General features: G+C 44.2%; 4 protein-coding genes across 6 annotated transcripts; 3 read left to right on the forward strand and 1 right to left on the reverse strand.

Annotated features, from left to right (window-relative positions):
- The first annotated feature begins 148 nt into the window (after nt 1-148).
- LOC120660458 (probable serine/threonine-protein kinase PIX7) lies at nt 149-5,583 on the forward strand. Of its 2 annotated transcripts, none has more exons than XM_039939000.1 (6): nt 149-994; nt 2,804-3,138; nt 3,248-3,383; nt 3,579-3,715; nt 3,797-3,920; nt 4,793-5,583. In XM_039939000.1, the coding sequence occupies exons 1-6, from the start codon at nt 724-726 to the stop codon at nt 5,293-5,295; spliced, it is 1,506 nt and encodes a 501-aa protein (XP_039794934.1). In that variant the 5' UTR covers nt 149-723; the 3' UTR covers nt 5,296-5,583. The 2 variants fall into 2 exon arrangements, with proteins under 2 accessions (XP_039794934.1, XP_039794933.1); XM_039938999.1 differs by having other exon boundaries at nt 151-994; nt 2,801-3,138.
- A 2,868-nt stretch (nt 5,584-8,451) lies between these two features.
- Nucleotides 8,452-11,975, forward strand: LOC120660460 (hypersensitive-induced response protein-like protein 2). 2 transcript variants are annotated; one of them, XM_039939001.1, is made up of 6 exons: nt 8,452-8,579; nt 10,091-10,286; nt 10,426-10,546; nt 10,873-10,964; nt 11,056-11,152; nt 11,291-11,975. In XM_039939001.1, the coding sequence occupies exons 2-6, from the start codon at nt 10,098-10,100 to the stop codon at nt 11,644-11,646; spliced, it is 855 nt and encodes a 284-aa protein (XP_039794935.1). In that variant the 5' UTR covers nt 8,452-8,579; nt 10,091-10,097; the 3' UTR covers nt 11,647-11,975. The 2 variants fall into 2 exon arrangements, with proteins under 2 accessions (XP_039794935.1, XP_039794936.1); XM_039939002.1 differs by lacking the exon at nt 8,452-8,579 and having other exon boundaries at nt 10,021-10,286.
- A 536-nt stretch (nt 11,976-12,511) lies between these two features.
- On the reverse strand, nt 12,512-14,647 carry LOC120660461 (F-box/SPRY domain-containing protein 1-like). Its single transcript, XM_039939004.1, has 2 exons — nt 14,191-14,647; nt 12,512-12,891 (listed from the first exon to the last, which is right to left on the reverse strand). The coding sequence occupies exons 1-2, from the start codon at nt 14,325-14,327 to the stop codon at nt 12,741-12,743; spliced, it is 288 nt and encodes a 95-aa protein (XP_039794938.1). The 5' UTR covers nt 14,328-14,647; the 3' UTR covers nt 12,512-12,740.
- A 2,547-nt stretch (nt 14,648-17,194) lies between these two features.
- Nucleotides 17,195-20,645, forward strand: LOC120660463 (mitochondrial outer membrane protein porin 1). The gene is made up of 6 exons (XM_039939005.1): nt 17,195-17,375; nt 17,531-17,598; nt 18,691-18,801; nt 19,045-19,134; nt 19,231-19,439; nt 20,052-20,645. The coding sequence occupies exons 1-6, from the start codon at nt 17,330-17,332 to the stop codon at nt 20,356-20,358; spliced, it is 831 nt and encodes a 276-aa protein (XP_039794939.1). The 5' UTR covers nt 17,195-17,329; the 3' UTR covers nt 20,359-20,645.
- The last annotated feature ends 52 nt before the right edge of the window (nt 20,646-20,697 follow it).

The following is a 20,697-nucleotide window of genomic DNA, read 5'->3' on the forward strand; positions in this document are numbered from 1 at the left end:
CGTCGGCCATGTGCTTCCGAAAGAAGAAAAGGGTGGGCGAGGAACATTTGTGCCTTCCCCTTCGCTGCTGCCCGCTGCCCGCTGCCCCCGTCTCTCTCTCTCCAGATGATAGGCAGACCGCAGACGCCACACACAACTCTCTCTCTCTCTAGACGACACACTACATTCTCTCTCCTCCCCCTGTGCGGTGCCTGCCCTCCTGCCTTGACACAATCCATTATTCCTTCCCTTTCGCTTCGCTTATTCCCCACTCCCTCCTCCGCACCCTCGCCTCGCTCCCGTTCACACCACCACCACCCGCAGCCGCCGCCGCCGCCTCCGCTGCCGCGTCCTGGGCCGGGGAGGGGCGCCGGCTCGGCTGCTGCTCGGCGAGGCGCTCTCGGGCGTGGCGGGTGGTCTTATCTGTGTGTGCGAGTGCGAGGGAGGAGAGGCCGCTGGTGCCACGGCGCTCCTCGTGCGGGACACGCTCCCGATGCGGCAGGATCGCGCGCCCGGCGCCCGGGGCCCGCCGTGATTCGGCCCGATTCGGCGGGGAGGCTGGGATCTCGGCGCTGCCTTGGCGTGGGATTTCCGGCGCCGATTCGGCGGCCCCTCGGAGGGAGCGCCGGGCGGGTCGGCGCTCGCCGGCGCGGGCGGTGAAGGTTATCCGGAGCTGATCTGAGTTCTCCCGCGGCCGGGGAGTGTGGGCGGCTCGGGGAGGATACGAGGAGGCGAAGCAAGGCCATGGGGCTCGCGCCGCCGGAGCTGGGGCAGTTCGACAGGTGGGAGAGCTCCGGGGAGGAGGAGCGGGAGCGGGAGCGCTGGGGCTGGTGCCGCCGCAGCCGCCGCGGCAGCAGCAGGCGCCGCGCGTCCCCCAAGGCCGCCGGCGACGACGACACCACCGTCGCCACCGGCTGCTGCATCCGCCTCTGGCCCGTGGGGAGCTGCCAGCCGCCGCCGCCGCCGCCGAGGTCCAAGGTCGACACATCCACCAGCAGCGCCAGCACGCACGGCGGTAAGCGTCCCTGGGCGTCTCGCATACCTGCATTGTGTTTTCCTGTCCTGTTGGCGTGGTAGACGAGATTTGCGTGTTGTTGGTGACCATAATCGGAGGCCGTATTTGTAAGCCGTGGTTTGCATTCTGGCTATGATGTTACGCACGTCGCAGTTTGTCACCTGACGCTGAGGTTGCACCTGATTGATTGAAAAATGTCGAGGACGTGCGCAGCTTTCTGTAGTTGGTATGCTGGTGTCGAGGGAGATATGTCTGGCTGCAGCTGGAGTGATAGCGCTTTGGGCTGTATCCATGCATTGAGCATTGAATTTGTGAATGGAATGATTATGGTTGCTATCAGCATATAGAGCACATAAGGGTTACCAAACTGTCGGCAAATCCTGTGAAACTAGCATGTTTCTTTTTCTTTTTTCTTTTTTGAAAATAGAAACTAGCATGTTTCTAGCTGAGCTGCAGTGCACATGATAGTAATTTGGGTTTTCTAGGAGGAAGTGTGCATGGGAAAGTGTTTTCCTGACTGTCTATATTTAGTATAGCATGTGTTGGTTTTGGCCCCACACTGTTCCCAGTAGATGCGTACAAAATTTAGCGTTACCATGCACTGGGAAGGAATGCTATTGGCTTGTCCGTTAGAAACGGTTGTTAGCGTGTTAAACTCATCGACCTGTCTTTGATTTTAACGATGTAAAGTTGCAACACGTGTAATTTTGTAGATGGTTGCAATTTCGCCACGTTCTGTATCCACATGCAAATGAATGAAGTATAAATTCACAAGTACGGACATTAGCTAGTTTATGATGTCAATTTGGTTGCAGTTTGCTTGGTATTCTGGATTGTCTGACACTGTATGCATGAAGAAACACAAATAGTAACGAAAGAAGCGGAGAAAAATTTCTATGGAGTCAAGTCCGCAATTAATTTTTCTGCTAGTAAAAGTTGAAATGCCTTTTCCATAATTGTGACTTGGAACATTATGAATAATAAACTGAAAATGTATGTAAGGTATGAGATTAAAGGATGCCTGTTAGTAGCAGGGTTTTTAAGGCATCGCCTAGGCGACAAGGCGGTGGCGGATCGCCTTGCTTAAGGCTTGCCTTAGCCCACCTAGGCGTCGCCTAGGCGACTGAGTGGTTCCCCATCGCCTCGCCTCGCCTTACCGCTTTAAAAACCTTGGTTAGTAGTTAGATACTTTTAGTATGAACAGAAAGTGCCCATTTTTGTATTTAAAACAGGGAGTTAAATGAAGATAGTGAATTACTGCACCTCCTTTAACCGAGGACATTAACTGATACTATCTTTAAGATGAGATTTAAAGCTTTAATTGAATGCTACTTGAGTCATTATTAGCTCAGGCTGTTTGGTTGTCTGATGCGCGTTATGGTACAAATTTTCATATTCTGCTTCAGTTTTCAGCGACAGACAGTGTAGACTTCAGTTCTTGTAGTTTTGGAGTTCAATGATCTTTGTGAGATGCTTTGAAGGATGCAGAATAAAGAACTTTCCTTTCTTTCTCCCTATAAAAAAGCTATTGATTGCTTTTCCAAACTGTTGACCTTAAGCTGGGTGTTTGTTTTTAGTCATTGTGATATTGTATTGGGAAATCATGATGTTGTCAATGCCCAATAGCTAAACTTCACATTTCCCCAATTTTATTCTCATGTGTCGTTTAGTCAAGTTCAAACTGTGCAGATTGAACTTGTGTTTTTCTTTCTTAGGGTCATTGATGTGTTGAGTTAGTATATTGTTTATAACACTCTTTTTTTAGTTAATGTGGCCTGCTAAATTATTATATATTTCGTGGAACAGCAGAGAAGTCAACAGAAAATGGTAGCAGGAACCAACCGGCTGCATTAGTAGTCTCAGGTTCTACAACTACTAGTAATGCTGAGAGCAGTTCATCTGCATCTAAAGTTGGAGAGGAAATAAAAGTTGCCTCTCAGCTGCGCAAATTCGCATTCAATGATCTAAAATGTGCGACCCGGAACTTCAGGCCTGAAAGTCTTCTTGGAGAAGGGGGTTTTGGATGTGTTTTTAAAGGGTGGATTGAAGAGAATGGAACTGCGCCTGTGAAACCTGGTACAGGTCTCACAGTTGCTGTCAAGACGCTCAATCATGATGGGCTTCAAGGGCACAAAGAATGGGTGGTATGTACTCTGTTTTACCTGTTTCAATTTAATATATCATCTTGGTTACTTATTGTCCATTTAATTTCATGATGATTGTGTCTCATACTCTGTTTGATTTTTTTTCCAGGCTGAAGTTGATTTTCTTGGAAACCTTCACCATCCTAACTTGGTCAGATTGATTGGATATTGTGTTGAAGATGACCAAAGATTGCTGGTATATGAATTCATGCCTCGTGGCAGTTTGGATAACCATCTATTCAGAAGTATGTAATTGGCTTATTCACAGGCTGTTGAAGCATTATGCTCTCTCTAGGATCTGTTTTTTTTTCTCATTAGGAAAATGTATATCATATTAGAGTGCCTGTTCCGTTGCGATATTTACTTGTGTAGTTTAGATAATTCTAAATGATAAGATAGAAATCTAGGAGGTTAAATAATCATTATGCTTTCATTTATAGGGTCTCTTCCGCTCCCATGGGCCATCAGAATGAAGGTTGCTCTTGGAGCAGCGAAGGGTCTTGCTTTCCTTCATGAAGAAGCAGAAAGACCAGTCATTTATCGTGATTTTAAAACATCGAATATACTGCTAGACGCGGTAAGTCCATGAATAGGATTATGCAATGTGTGGCACACGATTTACATACTGTTGCATCATACGTTTACATTGCTCGTGCAGGAGTATAATGCAAAGCTCTCAGATTTTGGGCTTGCCAAAGATGGCCCTGTTGGTGATAAAACCCATGTCTCTACTCGAGTAATGGGGACCTATGGTTATGCAGCACCGGAGTATGTCATGACAGGTAAGTGCATTATCAGGCTCAACCTACCTATCTGAAAGTTAGTTCTCCTACTAAATTGTATATCTGCTTGCTGTATGTTAAAACAAAGTTAAGTGATAAGTATGCTGATTTGCAATTTTACATCAGTTATCATCATTTGTTGCTTCTGTTAAGACATCTAAGATTTGAATTTATACTTGTTGGAAGGCATTGAGATGCTTTAGTGCTATAATCTATATGGCATGATTTGTTGTTTGGGACTTTAGGTAATGTGTGCTTAGGGCTACCTGTCATGCTTGTTGGTTGGGTAATTTATGCTTTAGTGCTACATGTCCTGCTTGTTGTATGGGTAATGTTCTAAGTTCCCATTATACTGGGGTAGTGATATTTAACATATTTATTTGTTTGTTCTAAGCCCACACTTGTAAAGGAAGGCTGAGATGGACAAAACGGAGGTTTATGGCCTTGTTATGATTTATAGTGTATTCATGTATATTAGCTGTTTGGAACAGAATCCTAATACACACTGGAATATAGTGAAGCCCTTCTGGACTTATTGTTTGCATGTCTTTGTTCTCCAAACCCTTTATTTAGTGAAAATTGGAAACACAGTGGCAGGGACAAACTAGAAAAGGTCTACACTAAAACTGGAAATGGATTTGTTAGTTCATATTATAGAATATAGATTTCTCACTGAGTTGATCCAGCAAAGATTTGTGCAACTGATCCTAACAAAACATCATTATGCTAGCATAGGTTTGTATTGTCCTCTCAATTTTGGAGGAGTAATTTGAGTACCTTGTTCTTTCAAGATCTAAATGCCCTTTTCCTACTATTTACATGTCTGATCTTTGTTTGACACGTGTTTTTATCTTTTTGCCCCAACTTTTCAGGTCATTTGACATCAAAAAGTGATGTCTATAGCTTTGGGGTAGTGCTCCTCGAGATGATGTCAGGGCGCAGGTCAATGGACAAGAACCGCCCCAACGGGGAGCACAACCTCGTGGAATGGGCACGCCCCCTCCTAGGAGAGCGGCAGCGCTTCTACAAGCTAATCGACCCCCGCCTAGAGGGCAACTTCTCTGTCAAAGGTGCCCAGAAGGCAGCGCAACTAGCTCGTGCCTGCCTCAGCCGTGACCCCAAGGCACGGCCGCTGATGAGCCAGGTGGTGGAAGTCCTCAAGCCGCTGCTGAACCTCAAGGACATGGCCAGCTCCTCCTATTTCTACCAGACGATGCAGGCGGAGCGGATGGCGCACTCGAGTAGCATGAACGGGAGGGGCCTCAAGTCACAGGGCCCATTCGCAGCACGGAATGGGCAGCAGCCGGTGAGGAGCCTTTCTGACGGCCCCCGCGCCTCCCCCTTCCGCTACTCGCCAAAGCCGAACGTGAAATGACTGGAGGCATGGGCGTGGCTCCGGTATGTCGGCGAAAACGGCAGGGTTTAGTTCTGGTGGTGAAACTTGGGGTGGGGGTGGCTGGTTTGGGGCTGAATGTTGGCGTCGAACCTGAATTGCTGCTTGTTGTAGATTGAGTTGTGCACAAAGGATATAGGTGAAGAGGAGGTGTAGGTATGAGTCTCTCCTTTGTGGATGGTTTCGCTGAGGATTTAGCTGAATGCTGATGGACCGTTTCTATATATGTTTTGTCCCAATCAAGGTAGCTTGGTTGATTTCCCGGCACAATGTGTGGCACGCCTCTTGAATCTTGATAGTTGCTCTTTATGTAGGTCTGAAGAGGAATGCAGATTTCCTTCCCTTCGAAGCAAAACAAATGAAAAGTCTTCGAAGCTAAACAAATGAAAAGTCATGAATCCACCTTTGTTTTCGCGCTACATGATTCCTCAACAATGCGATTTTGGCATCATAATCTTAGTCTAAACCCTGAATTCATTGGCAATTCGGTTTCCTCCGACGACAGTTTCTAGTGTATCAAGATTGACAGAGGGGCGGACTTTTATTGCTGCGGAAGTTTCTGCCTGTATCGTGCCAGCACGGTTTCATTGGCAATTATTTGGTGTAAGGCAGGCAACGGCGTGAGGTGGGTGGTTGATGCTGCCTGTGTCCGCTCCGTTTTCGAAATCGACGGAAATAGAAATTAGAAGTATAAGGCCGCGCCGAGGCGGCCTCCAAGCGTGTCCACGTTAGCCTAATTAGGATGGTCCGTTGGATGTGGTTTTTGTGACTCAGGTGGTGCAGATGGTGCTGATGGTGCTGCCAATCGTATCCTTCGCTAAAGCTAGAATTGATGGTATCTGCAGCTCCACTGCTGGTGCCAATGGTAGTGAAAGTTTCAAATACTTATTCTATATCAGTGTCCCATCTTTAAAAAAAAAGGGTTGATTGTACTTTTTGATGTTGTATTTTTGCTATTGAATGCATGCATGGTACTTGGAGGCATGAGCCATTTCCCGAGGCACTTGGAGAAGGCAGTGCTATTTGGGTATTTAAAGAATATGGGCCCGGTGGTTGCCTGGGCGCTAGGAGGAGGTGCTACATCGGGTCTCACACACATATACTGGCGCATTCGTACAGAGCGATCATCTCACACTTCGATTTATGGCCGCGCACTATTGCATGCAGGTATCCATCTCCTCGTGTGGCTGTTCATCACATTTAATTTTGCTTGACCTCTAGTTTCTTATTTCTTGCCAGGCCATCCTCCATTTGAAACATACTTTGCTACTCGAAAAACAGCAATGTGAGTTCGTGGGCTAACGTGCGTTCGAAATCAATGAATTTGGATGGTGATTTTACCAAACAGACGGGCGGATTTATCATCACCCATAAAATTTCGCTTTTGCATCCACTGTATTGAAATCAGAATTGTTCGGATTCATCCACCTCGGAGCGGAGTGTTTCCATGGCGGCGAAGGTGAAATAAAATTGTATGTGATTTTCTAGAATACCCTCTACATAAAACACATTATTTCACTGCCTGAACAAACTTGACATGTAAATAATTCGCCAATGTGAACAAGCACATTACTTCCCAAGCACATTATTTTATATCACTGCCTATAGAAACGTATAATAATTTCTTGTACCAAGCATTATAAATTTGACAGATCACATTGGTGAATAAGTAACATTTCTCTTTCTCCTACAAACAGGTGAATTGTCGCTTTTGGTGTACGGGGCTGGAATTTGAAAACCTCCACAAGTACCTATTGTTGCTCCGTAACTCTCTCACACTCTCCTCTTCATTCAAACCAAACGAGCAAGCTGTCATTATAACCAAAAAAGAAAGCACCTTGCAATTTGTGCACAAACGTGCCGTGGGCCCACATGGCAGCAACCCCATCTGCAAACCGTGGTAAACCCCTAGCCAATGGATAGTAATCATCAAACCACCACTCGGTTTGATTCATCACCAACCCCAAAAAAAAAGGAAAAATCATCACGCATACCGCGGCAAGTGGCGGGAGCGGTGAGCGCAATGCTGAGTTTCCGGATGACCGCACGCAAGGAAAGTTACGGTCGACATGGGCCACCACGTGATCCCCTCCCCCCACCTGCTCCCTTCCTCCTCTATCCATTTTTTCTCTTTCTCATTCTGGATCTGGATCCAGGCGAGCCGCCCGGCGCTGTCCGTCCGTCCTCCTCCCCATCCCTTCCTCTCCTCCATGGCCGGCCGTCCTCCTCCCCATCCCTTCCCTCTGCCTCCCCCTTCCTCTCTCTCCCTCCCTTCCTCTGCTCCATGGCCAGCTGTCCTCCTCCCCCTCCCTTTTTTCTCTGCTCCATGGCCGGCGGCGGGGGAGGAGAGGCGGGCGGGGCCCCTCTGCTCTGTGGCCGGCGGCGGGGGAGGGGAGGCGCGGCAGGCCTCTCTCTGCTCCATGGCCGGTGGCGAGGGAGGGGAGGCGCGGCGGGCCCCCTCTGCTCCATGGCCGGCGGCGGGGAGGGGGAGGCATAGCAGGCCTCTCTCTGCTCCATGGCCGGCGGCGGGGAGGGGAGGCGCGGCGGTCCGGCGGCAAGGAGGTGAGGGGTGGCGTGGCGTGGCGGCGGCAGGGACGGGAGGTGCGGCGCCGGGCCAGCGGCGTGGAGGGGAGGCGGCGGGGTGGGGAGGAGGCGCCGTCGCCCGCCGCCGGATGAATATTTTTCGGATGAATATTTTTTTAATGATACAAAAAAAATTCTTGAATTTTTTCTGCTCTCCAAATTTTTTTTCTTGAATTTTTTTTTCTGCTCTCCTTTTTTTTGCTTGAAATTTTTTTTGTCTCCAAAATTTTTCGTCAAAAAAATTTCTCTCTCCAAAATTTCTCTTACAAAAAATTTCCAAACTCAGAAAACGATAAAAAAATTACTAAAAATGGAAAAAAAAACAAACGGTCGGGAAATCGACGGTAGGGATCCCCTCCCTACGGTCAACCGTAAATTAGCGATACCCAGCGGCGAGGACTCTGCCACCTCCACCCCACCAGACAGGCCACGCGGGCGGGCCGTTGATCTCCTGCCCGGGACGCGATCTGGACCGTCCGCCAGGCGGGGCCAGCGCCTCAGCGGGGCTCCCTCTGTCTCGCTGCTCGCGGCGCGCGGGCGCGTCTCCGTCCACCTATATAAATACACGCCCGCGCCGCGGCCGCGGGGGCTGATCTCCCCAACCCAAAAACCCCAATCGCGTCGGCCGTCGCTGTCTACTCCGCTTCGGCCCCGGGTCCGCGCGCAAGGATCGATCAGCTGAGGTAACCAATCCCAGCTTGGATCTTGGATGGATGGATGCACTAGCGGTTTGCTGCAGGTTTAGGGCTTTGGGTGGTGGGTTTTCTTGGGGATCTTCGGGGTTTCTTACCCTGTCCTCTCCAGCTCTGCTAGCTAGATGCGCGTTTTTCCCCGACATTATTTGGTAACGGCGTGTCGGCGACCTCCTCCTTACTCAAGGCTTGGTTCTGCCAATTCTAGCTGCCGCTTTGCTGCTCTTGCCCCCCAACGCGATTGTTTTGCGGCGGAAGGTGTAAAATTTCTTTAGGGAAAGATAAGGATTTGGGGGGCTGGTTCGGGTGGGATCGACGTGTCTGAAATTTCGAGCGGTTTCCTGTTCGCGGTGGATCGGGAGAATCGCTCGGCTGTCAGCTGTCTTTGTTTTGTTTCAAGCAGTGGTAGGCAAATATGACGTGCACTGCTCCATATCTGAAGTTCTGAACGCTGCGGGATAATTGATTGCATCACTTTATTGCAGTGCAAGGTGTCAAATTGCACAGTTTATTCTTTATTCTATACTTCTGTAACGCTGCCGTGTGGGTTAAGTCTTTGTAATATGGCATATAGCTGATCTGCCAGTTGGTTTAGGAAAACAATGCATAGTTTATCTGTACTTAGTTTGTAGTCAGGTGCCTCTGCCCCTCAAACTTTGGATTGTGATTCTTCTGACATGTATTAATTACCCTTGTCTGCACGTGCCTGGTGCCCATATGAGTGACCATATCAATCTAACTTCAATTATCAAAGTAATTCACTGAAAATAAGTTATTATCTTCTATGTCTGTCTTATCTAGTTCATTTCGTGGGTTTATAAATGAACTAGATAAGACAGACATAGAAGATAATAACTTATTTTCAGTGAATTACTTTGATAATTGAAGTTAGATTGATATGGTCACTCATATGGGCACCAGGCACGTGCAGACAAGGGTAATTAATACATGTCAGAAGAATCACAATCCAAAGTTTGAGGGGCAGAGGCACCTGACTACAAACTAAGTACAGATAAACTATGCATTGTGCTACTTGCGATTGCTGAATTTTTATTCTGCTGCTACTTTTGTCCTTCAGTGGATATCAGTAAGCTATTGTCAGTGAGTTTATGGTGTCGTGTGTTTACTTATTTGAAAGGATTCTAGAGCATCACAGGGTTTTTTAGTTGTCTTTCATGTTAGGATATTCTGATTGGAGAGGGTCGTTAATCTCTATCTATTCAGGTTCGCATATCATGAATACAGTCTTTGTGGTGATCTTATCCTATGTAATGATATAATGATTTTCATTGACTTGCGTGTCATATTTTTGGCTTCCTTTATGATGTCAAAACTTGTTGTACCATAAGCTTCATTCAATAAGTACCTCTAGTTGATACCGTAGTTGCTTCTATATCTGAGCTACCTATGCTCGGATGACAAATGAATGACCTTGTCTTTGCACTCCTGTCCTTTGTTATGCATTATTGGACTACTGCCTAACAGGTATCTTTTTTGTGCAGATAAGACATGGGTCAGATTTTGGGTTTAGTGCAAGTTGATCAGTCAACTGTAGCCATCAAAGAAACTTTTGGCAAGTTCAATGAGGTCCTGGAGCCTGGTTGCCACTTTCTACCCTGGTGCATAGGGCAGCAGATTGCTGGTTACCTCTCATTGCGTGTGCGGCAGCTGGATGTCCGCTGTGAAACAAAGACAAAGGTATTCTTCAATACCATTCTATTTTATATCTGACTTCTGCTTGTCTGAAGCTATTGGCATGATCAAAGAACAATTCTGCGAAGTTCCAGCCTAAGAAACAACTTTTCTGAATTTTGTTGCCTGTATTTGATCTGTTCAGGACAATGTCTTTGTCACTGTTGTTGCATCTGTCCAATATCGCGCTCTTGCTGATAAGGCATCCGATGCCTTCTACAAGCTGAGCAATACCAGGGAACAAATTCAGTCATATGTTTTTGATGGTAAGTGTTCCTTCTGTTTGAAATTGTACTTTATCTGTTCATTGTATCCATGTTTGCATCATATCTTGTACTGCACCTGAATTATCCGGTATTTGATACCCTCAAGTCCTTGCGTAGCTTATGTCAGTTGACTATTTTTTTGTTTGTTAATCTACTGAGATAATAAATTGTACTTAATTTACTGAGATAAATTGTCCCTTTTGTATTGTGCTTGTTCATATTTTTAGTTTTTTTGTCGGTACAAGGAGAGAAGGTCATGTTTCTATACCGCACAAATCACAATTCAAATAAACCGGTTTTCTTAGTGCTTCACTGTTTATTTTCAGTCATTAGAGCTACTGTTCCAAAGCTGGACCTGGACGATGCATTTGAGCAGAAGAATGACATTGCAAAAGCTGTTGAAGATGAGCTTGAAAAGGTTTCTGTCATGCTTTTATTTTTGTTTACTTGTTGAATTTGCATTAGAGAATGTAGAATCTTTGGACTGACCTGGCATTTTTGTGGTGTAGGCAATGTCTACATATGGCTATGAGATCGTGCAAACGCTGATTGTTGATATTGAGCCTGATGACCGTGTCAAGAGAGCAATGAACGAGATCAATGCAGGCAAGCACTTTACCATTCACATAAGTAACAATTGATTTTGATCGGATTAACTTGGCAATACAGCAATTGCTCAGCCGCAAGCATCTACAAGTTATATCGATTAATCTTACATGCTACCCTTCTGGCTGTATGGTACAGCTGCTAGGATGAGGGTGGCAGCCAGCGAGAAAGCTGAGGCCGAGAAGATACTCCAGATCAAGAAAGCCGAAGGAGAGGCCGAGTCCAAGTACCTGGCTGGTGTGGGTATCGCAAGGCAGCGTCAAGCCATTGTGGACGGGCTGAGGGACAGTGTGCTTGCCTTCTCAGAGAACGTCCCTGGCACCACTGCCAAGGATATCATGGACATGGTCCTGGTCACCCAGTACTTCGACACCATGAAGGAGATTGGAGCCTCATCCAAGTCCTCTTCAGTGTTCATCCCCCATGGTCCTGGAGCTGTCAAAGATGTGGCGGCGCAGATAAGAGATGGCCTCCTGCAGGCCAATCTGCAGTGAGAGAGGGTCCTGAGGATTAAAAAAAAGAGGATTGGTTTTGATTGCAAAGCAGTGTCGACGGCATCTGTTATATGGTGCTATGAAGTTGTGAATTATATGATATAGATAGACTTGCATGGTTTGTGAAAGGTTAGTAGGTTTCATATCGACTGGAGCACTTGCGATTATTTTGGTGACCTCCTACTATGCTATATACTTGTGGAAAGTCAATTTGGATAGGACTCAGCTTAATATTGAAAGTGCAGCTACTGAGAATTCTGTGGTTTTTGCCGCAGTGATGTTCTTTTGCAAAATCTTTGGAATGACAAGATGTCTGTTATTGGATGAAATTGTTTTTGTGGGCTCCATTCTGATGGACTGCAAAGTTAGCACATTTTGATGCTGTCAGTTAAGTTATTCTACAATTATTTCTTCCTAAGACAGTGTAGTTGGATTTGTTATTTAGCACTTTTCGACAAAAGGAAAATCGTATTACTGCGAAACACTCTGCGCTGATAAGATACAAACTTTTTGCAAGTGAAATCCTAGGACAAGGCTTCTTGCACAATATGACCACCCAACAAACATATTTCCGCATGCACGATATGCACCATGTAACTATAGAAGTTTTACCAAAGATCGTTCTTGTACAGAAGTTTTACCAAAGGGGTGCTAGTCTATTCAAGAACGCCCATTTTGATGGATTGTATAAGTTTAGTTGGCAGTTTTTACGAATATTTTGACAGTACGAGTTTCTTCTGTATTTTTTTGGAATACAATAGCAGCAAGTTGGTTTTGTTCTTTAGCACTTCCAATGAATTAAGATCTCCACACAACTGCAAAGCACATAGCAATGACGGTATGCAAACTCTATAGTACTGGCAAGTCCTAAAATCCTAATGGAAGGTTCTTCCTTATCTTGCATAACTTGGAGTACAAGTGTACAACAAATCACACACCAAACATGTACATTTGCACATTGTTAATTATACACCATGTAACACAACAGTTTTGATTGCCCGTATACATGATCTTGTAACAATCACCATGAACAGTAAAATCTATTGATCCTTTCTGCCTGATTAAAATGAAAGGAGAACAAGATAGCAGCAAGGTCATGGGCACAGACTATGCAAGCTTCTCAGCGAGCAAGTAAGGCATAGCGGTTGCGCCTCACGCATCACAGATAATCCAAATTGGTTCCAAGCATCCAGGTACTCCTTCCTCCACTCCTCTCTAAGCTCTGCAGAATCGTGGTACCATTGCCTGGTGATTCACAAAATGATAAGAAGATCTAAAACAAGTATGGGTTAGTGAACATTGCCTAGGAGGCTAGGACTAGGGTTATTTGCAGGAAAAGGGAAAAGACATGAGGATTTGGTGCTATATCTATTAACTTAGACTCTGTTACTTGTAACAAAACACATTCTAGGGGTTTTGGCGAGCGATCCAGTACAAGATTTAAACATAGACTATAATGTAGTAGTTACATCACATTGCAGGCACTATATTTCTGAAAAATCAGTCATGTTAGGCATGCTGTCAGAGCTTAGAACACGAGGGAAACTCAGTATTGGAGAAAGGTATCCAGTATTGCTGTATTGGAGAGCGTGGAGGCTTCTCCAATTCAGTAGGGAGGAGTGGTATGAAGCAAAACCAATTCATCTGCACAGTATTCAGAAAGGAGCTATAAGCTATGATCCAGGCTCTGACTTGCTCTGTTACGCGGATACTCCTAGGAGGTGGCGTATCCATACGCCCCGGATACGCCTCGGATACGTTTCTAGCCGTATTCTGAAAAAATGGATACGTATTTGCTTGGATACGCGTATCCGATACTTTTGGGTCAGATGGGATACGGCCCAAAGCAGTAATCAGCCCACCCAAATGCTGTTTTGGTAGTAAGAGATGATACAAAATGATGAACTTGCTGCAATAGAACTGTAGAACTAGATGAGCAGCAACTGAAGAACCCCTTGTGGAATCAGTTGTGTTTTTAGAGAATGCTAGTTATAGAGGTAATGTTATATGGGCATGCAAGTATTGCACATCTGAGTATAGGGGAAGTTACTCAAGAGTAAAATCTCACTTGCTGAATATCTATGTGATATTTATGTGTAATTATTAATTATCCTAGCCGTATCCCCGTATCAGTGTTTTTTGGAAAAATGCGTATCCGCGTATCCGATACCCGTACCAGTATCCGTGTAACATAGCTGACTTGTGTTTGCTGTTACTTTCCAGGTTCAGAGACATCCGCTGAACAGAGCAGGAAAAGGATTTTGGTTAGTTGATCAGGTCACTCGTGAGTATCAATTGATCATCTCCTCTTCAGCAGATGCCACTGAAAAAAGGATGAACCAAAGCCGGGACTAGAACACATCCCTGCAATCTCGCACACCAATATCAGCAGGGCACACGCATCTCCTGAACTCAGACAAGAGGCTAATTTTATTGGGCCTTCAAAGATTTCTCCCTCAATCAGACACCCGAGAAAGTTAAGCGCGGAGGCATTCCGTCAAGCACCATGCACGAGGGAGATAGGAGAGGGAGGGGGCAACTCACTTGCAGACGAGGGAGCAGCTGAGGAGATCGATGCAGTCCAGCTGCGAGAACACCCGCGCCATCACGTGCGCGGGCGTCCGCAGCGCCGCCGGCGCCGCCGAATCGCCGCCCTCCTCCTCCCGCAGCGGCGGCGGCATGGCCGATCCGCCCACCCCGGTTCTTGGGGCGGACTAGCGGCTGCAGAAAACCTCTGCCCGCGCTCTTCTCCTCGCTCGCTCGATCGGCCCCTTTCTTACGAGAAGAGGTGCCTCTTATGTCACCGAGGCTGAACAATTCGCGATCGGATTGAAGCGAGCGATTTTTATCGAGCTTGAGAGGGGGGAAAATAATGCCATCTGAATTTCTTAGCGGAAATCAGATGAGAGGTGACGCTGGACGAGATGCTGATGGCTTGCCAGGACAGAATAGATGAGGTGATTCCTGGATAAAACGATTGCATGTTTAGCGAAACCGTGGATGCTTACGCAGTTGATGATAACATAAATCTTTTTATATTTTCATGAAGATAACATACTTTTTTTTTCTGAACCGTAATCATGCCTATTTCCTGTTGGGCCGGTTCATTTTGGGCTGGGCTAGAATCTGGCCATCTAGTATGGACCAAAATTTCGGCCTGCGCTATCCACTGGAAAGAGCTCTCTAAAAAAATGCTATGGGAAAAAGAAATGGGCCGCAAGACATAAAATCTCAAGTCTCGAGATTGTGAATTTTTTATTTTTACTTTTTAATTTTATAGATTTTCAAAATATACCTCCAACCAAAAAAAATTGCAAATCTATACCACTACCGCCAAATGAAATGGCTACAACTGGATGAACTGAAGGTAGGTGCACCCGTGCACCGCAGCAACCTTACCGGCGTAATTTTCCTAGCCTAGACAACTCACTTTTCAAAAAATCATAACAAATTTAAATGACCTCAGATTGAGATGAGTTTTATATAAAAATTATATATATCAATGGGATGTACAGTTTTTAGTTCAAATTTTCCATTAGAAGCCATCTTGGGGCTCAAATAATCCATAAAAGCTTCAGATCTAAAATTCAATTTGAAATCTGAAGCTCGTGTCAATTATTTTAGCGCGGAGATGAATCCGAATGAAAGTTTGAACTATAAAGTTGTAGATCTCGTTAAGTTCTATAATTATCATACAAAGTTTATCTCCATAAGAGTTCATATAAATTTTTTAAGGTGTGTTGTCCATTGTTTAGACCAAACTTTAAATTTTAGATCTGAAATTTGTATCGATTATTTGAGCCTCAAGATGGCTCTGATGAAAAAGTTTGAACTACAAAGCTATAGACTAGTCGAGATCTACAATTTTCGTATAAAGTTTATTTCCATCGGAGTTCATATAAATTAGTTATAATTTTTTAAAAGTGAGTTGCCTAGACTAGAAAAATTCAGCCGAATGAACCGACGTAAGATTACTACAGTACACCTACCGCCGGTTCATCCGGTTGCAGCGATTTCATTTGGCGGTAGTGGTATATATAGATATGCAAATTTTTCAGTTGCATGTATATTTTTGAAAGTTCATAAATAAAAAATAAAATTTTTCCAAGATTGTACTTTCTACTTACCTTGCAAATTTATATACACCTCATTTTACTACTATTTTTTATTTATACAATTCTGTTGCTTGGCAGTAGCTCTCCGGAAAGATCAAAACATTCCAAAGTGGATGTTGCAGAACTGCCGATTGGTAACCGCAATCCAATTACTAGGAAGACATAATCAGATTATCCAGCTAGGCAATATTGGGAAGAATAAAACCCAGTCATCATGCATGTAAAATATTTGATCCAACATGTTTCTTCTTTATAACAATCAACCCTGTCAAGATCAACGGAGAGGTGCATTAAGACTTCGCCACGAGCAGCACATGGCTCGAAAAGAATAAACCTTTTGGATGCTTGGCAACCTTTCAAAATGCTAAAGACGCAACAAAAGCAACACATAACATGGTCGAATTGTCATTTTGTATGGTTGTCCTTGACACCCATATGTCATTGGCAACTTAAGCACAAGTTTAATTTCTTATTTATAAGAAGTTCAAGGAAAATAATATAAAAGTACACAAGGACGCTTTATCATGAACATTTTGTTTTACTTCCACCAATGAACTCCTTGAACGATGGCGCCGTATTGGTGTTATGCAATGTCCCGGAGAATAATATTTTCACGATCATGTCAATTACAATATCCATATTTGCCATTCTCCTTTTTCAATATACCTTTGTGTAAAATTATGCCACTATTAAATCATATTGGGTGATATGAATCGTAAATTTACAACAGTAGAATTAGTACAACAATGGTAACACTAGTAGTTCAACGAGCTAAGCCTTATAAAAGTAATGGAAAGTATCAAAAACTAATTAAAACTAATTGACATGATGGTAGTAAACCTATTTTCTTCGTGTGTTATAGTGTTTGTACAACGGATAGGGGTGCCATTGAATGGTGACTCTAATACCATCTTCACAATCCAACTCGATCCTTATATATTCTTAGCTTAAAATTTTATAAATATAAACTCAGCCCTTTTTCAGCTCAATCTTAAATTATCTAGATTAAATTTTAAGATTTTTTACGACCTCTACATATTCTATGCTAAGAGAGTGAGGAGGGAAAAGAATGCCTCTAATTTCTTAGGCGCTCTAAGGATTTAGAACGATGATGGAAATATACAACTTAGAAACAATCTATATATGCAGAACAAATCCTGAGCTAAAGTTCAATAACGTGACTAGAAACATGATAAACTGTTGTATTTTGTTGTTGAAAAAAAGTTGCTTATCGAATATGGGTGACATTTTGAAATTGCAATCTGAATATTCTTCAAAAGCATATAAAAACAAGCGAACGGCTACAATTTTTTCAACTTGATGAAGAAGCCAGCCATGGCCCTTTCAGTTTTTTTGTGACAAAAAGAACATGAAAAGCGAAAAGAACAGAAGCGAAATAAACTACTAGGGTTTAACCGGGCCCACACGTAAGCCGCCCGTGCCGTGGTTCGTTTTCTCCGCCTTTATTCTTCCCCACCTCCCCTCCACCTATCCGCCGCCTCCCAATCATCCTCCCCACCCCTCGACCCGCCGCCAAACCTCGTCGCGCCGCCGCCACCGGAGAGAAGATGGTCGGGCCAGGCCTCTACACCGAGATCGGCAAGAAGACCTGGGGTGGGTGGCTCGTCCGTCCCTCTCTTCCGCTCTTCTTCCACCCCCCCCCCCCCCCCCCCCCCCCCCGGATTCCTTTCACGCTCGGGGCTGAGCTCGCTGGTTGTTATTGCATTTTCGTTGGTTTTCTGATTGTTTTTGTTTGGCTTTCTCCGCAGATCTGCTGTACAGGGACTACCAGACCGACCACAAGTTCACCCTCACCACCTACACCTCCAATGGCGTCGTAAGTGCTCCGCCTCCTCTCTCCCCTCCCCTCACCATTTTGGTCAGATGGGTTAGGGCTTGAATGTATCGGGTTGATGAAGCTGTGAGGGGGTAGTTTCATGATTTGTATTGGATTGATCTGCGTGGTTTGAATCCTGTAGCGCGATCTCAGCGATCGGCTGCTCGGTAGCGGGATTTAGGCAGGCGCGACAGCCAGCACATGAGATTGATCAGATTGGTTTCCTGCATGGGCCTGCTTATTCGCTGTGCTTTGTGTTTATATGCTAGTCCGTTTGGCGCTGTAATTTAGCAACCTTTGTTTTGCTTGTCAGCCTTCTTCACTGCTTGTTTTGAAGTGAGGTTGGTAGAGAAAGGCCCTTGGCTGTTCGAATAAGCAGGGAAAGAATCAGTACTCCACTACCCTAGCCTATTTGTTAAAAAAAAAACTGTGTGTGTGTGAATGTTTTGTAAAGTAGCAGCAAGCTTGACATAAGTAATTGGTGTCAGGCTCAATTATCAAGGGATGCAACACATGTTAGCAGTTATATGTGGGTGGGAGCACAGTTGTTTGAATAGTCAGTTGTTGAATGATGTGTACTCTGAATGCTGGCAAGGCAGCTGAGGTCTGTCATGTATGGTGGCTTCTAGTGCGGTTTGCTGGGTTTTCTTCTATGGGTGGCATGTGAATACAATTAGATGCAAATGTGTCTTTTTTGAATCAAAGCGCAATTGTGAATAATACAATTGCAATCAAAGTATAGAATACCTGACTAGAGCCTTTTCCCTAACAAGAAACAAAAGATGGTGTTGAACCATAGTTATGCTGTTACCATAATTGATTATCTTTTGCATCTTGCCATGTTTGATGGATGTTGTATTTGAATCTGGAATAATGTCTCTGTTTGTAGAACCTATAATAATGGGGCCAAATGGTAAATATTGCGTGATTTAACAATGTTTTTTTGTGTGTGTATATGTTTGATTTTTCTCTTAAATGCTGCTTATCTATATTATACTGAATAGTGCTATTCTGTTAGAATCATTTGCGGGTGTTTACTACTATCATTTTATTTCTTATGATTTTAATGTTCTTTATTGCTTATTCATGCAGGCTATCACAGCTACTAGCACAAAGAAAGCTGACCTAATTTTTGGTGAGATCCAATCACAGATAAAGAACAAGAACGTCACCATAGATGTGAAAGCAAACTCAGGATCAAATGTAAATCTTTCTCTCTTTTCTTTCTCTATGTATACCTAATTCCAAAATGGCATACCATACTCAAAAAGGACCTGCAATATGTTCATTTCTTATGATATCACTTAATGATTGCAGTCTGACAAACTAACATCATTCATTCTATTTGAGGTTGCTGAACAATTTGCTTTCTTATCTAATTAGCTTGTCTGCTATATTCCCACTTTTTATATGTCCTGTTGTTTGCTTGTTTTGATGTTTTTTCAGGTCATTACTACGGTTACTGTTGATGAGATTGCTACACCAGGACTGAAGACTATCTTGAGCTTTGCTGTTCCTGATCAGAGATCTGGAAAGGTAACCATCTAGTCGTCAGTTAATGATTTCTAAAGTGGATTCTTAATGCTTAATGTATTCTTATTTATTTATTTATTTATTCTTTTCCGGTTGTAGTTTGAGCTTCAGTACTTGCATGATCATGCTGGGGTTAATGCAAGCATTGGTCTGACTGCCAATCCTGTAGTCAACCTCTCCGGCTCCTTTGGAACCAAGGCTGTGGCAGTTGGTGCAGATATCTCACTTGATACCGCATCTGGGAGCTTAACCAAATACAATGCTGGACTGAGCATCACTCATGAAGACCTTATCGCATCCCTGAACCTGTGAGTTTTCAAAGCGTAGTAATCCTATATATCTAAATCACTATATCCAACTGTTATTTGGCAGCCTTAGCTTGTTTATTAACTTGTGACATTTTTATGGGTAAGTGCAACTGCCTGTTTTTTGACAACGCCTATCACGCTTTGTATTTTTATGATTATTAAGTGTAAATCCCTGTTTTATGTATCTCACATCAATTTGTTCTTTAGCTAAGCACACAAAAAGTAGTAAAAAATATTAAGATTGGTCACCATGGTTTCATGCTATCTCGGAGCTGTTTCTCAAATGAAGTATTTTAGAAGAAGCAACATTACAATTTGCTTCACAATATTCCTTGCAACTAGAGTTTATGACCCACTGAGATTATTGTATGCACAAAGAAAATTGGTCGAAGCAACAGAGTTTGTTGAGTGTTTTTTATATATAATTGCAAAAAATCAAATTGGGTGTCTTCCATTTAGCGAATGGTAATATAGCTAATATTGGGCTGCCTCTAAAAGTGGCTGATGGCAAGCAATTTGGTTTTCTACTTTATGATTGTTTAATTTAATGTCTCTACTCTCCAGTGTTGTGTCTGCCAAATTTCATGTGACCAATCCAACCTTCTCTTGCAGGAACAACAAGGGAGACAGCCTAACTGCAGCTTACTACCACAATGTTAACCTATTGACTAGCACAGCTGTTGGGGCAGAGCTGACCCACAGCTTCTCAACCAACGAGAACACCCTCACCTTTGGCACCCAGCACGCTCTGGATCCACTGACCGTCGTGAAGGCCCGCTTCAACAATTCTGGCAAGGCCAGCGCGCTGATCCAGCATGAGTGGAGGCCAAAGTCACTGGTGACCATCTCGGCTGAGGTTGACACCAAGACCATTGAGAAGAGCTCGAAGGTTGGGATCGCCGTGGCCCTCAAGCCCTGATTGTTTTACCAAGTCCCTTTTTCTCTTTCTAAAGCTCCCAGCGTGTACTTATTTCCCAGCTGAAATTGGGACCAGGTCGGCTTGGGAAAACAAAAAACTTTGGGTTCCCGGCATCTTTTGGTCGTTGCAGCCTATTGATTTCATGAACTGCGATGTTTCCTTGAGGATTTTTTTTGCAGTCGCCGGTGTAGCACTCTGTTAAATGAGCAACCTTCACAATAATTCAAGCTCGGTAGAATTCTGAACTTGTTTTACTATGCATTTTAGTATATAAGTTTACACTCCAATCAATGGCTTGGTGGTTTTCATGTTGCTGGCAGATTAAGTTCGCGACGTGCC

Source organism: Panicum virgatum, chromosome 2N (genome assembly GCF_016808335.1).
Source record: "Panicum virgatum strain AP13 chromosome 2N, P.virgatum_v5, whole genome shotgun sequence".
Lineage (NCBI taxonomy): Eukaryota > Viridiplantae > Streptophyta > Magnoliopsida > Poales > Poaceae > Panicum > Panicum virgatum.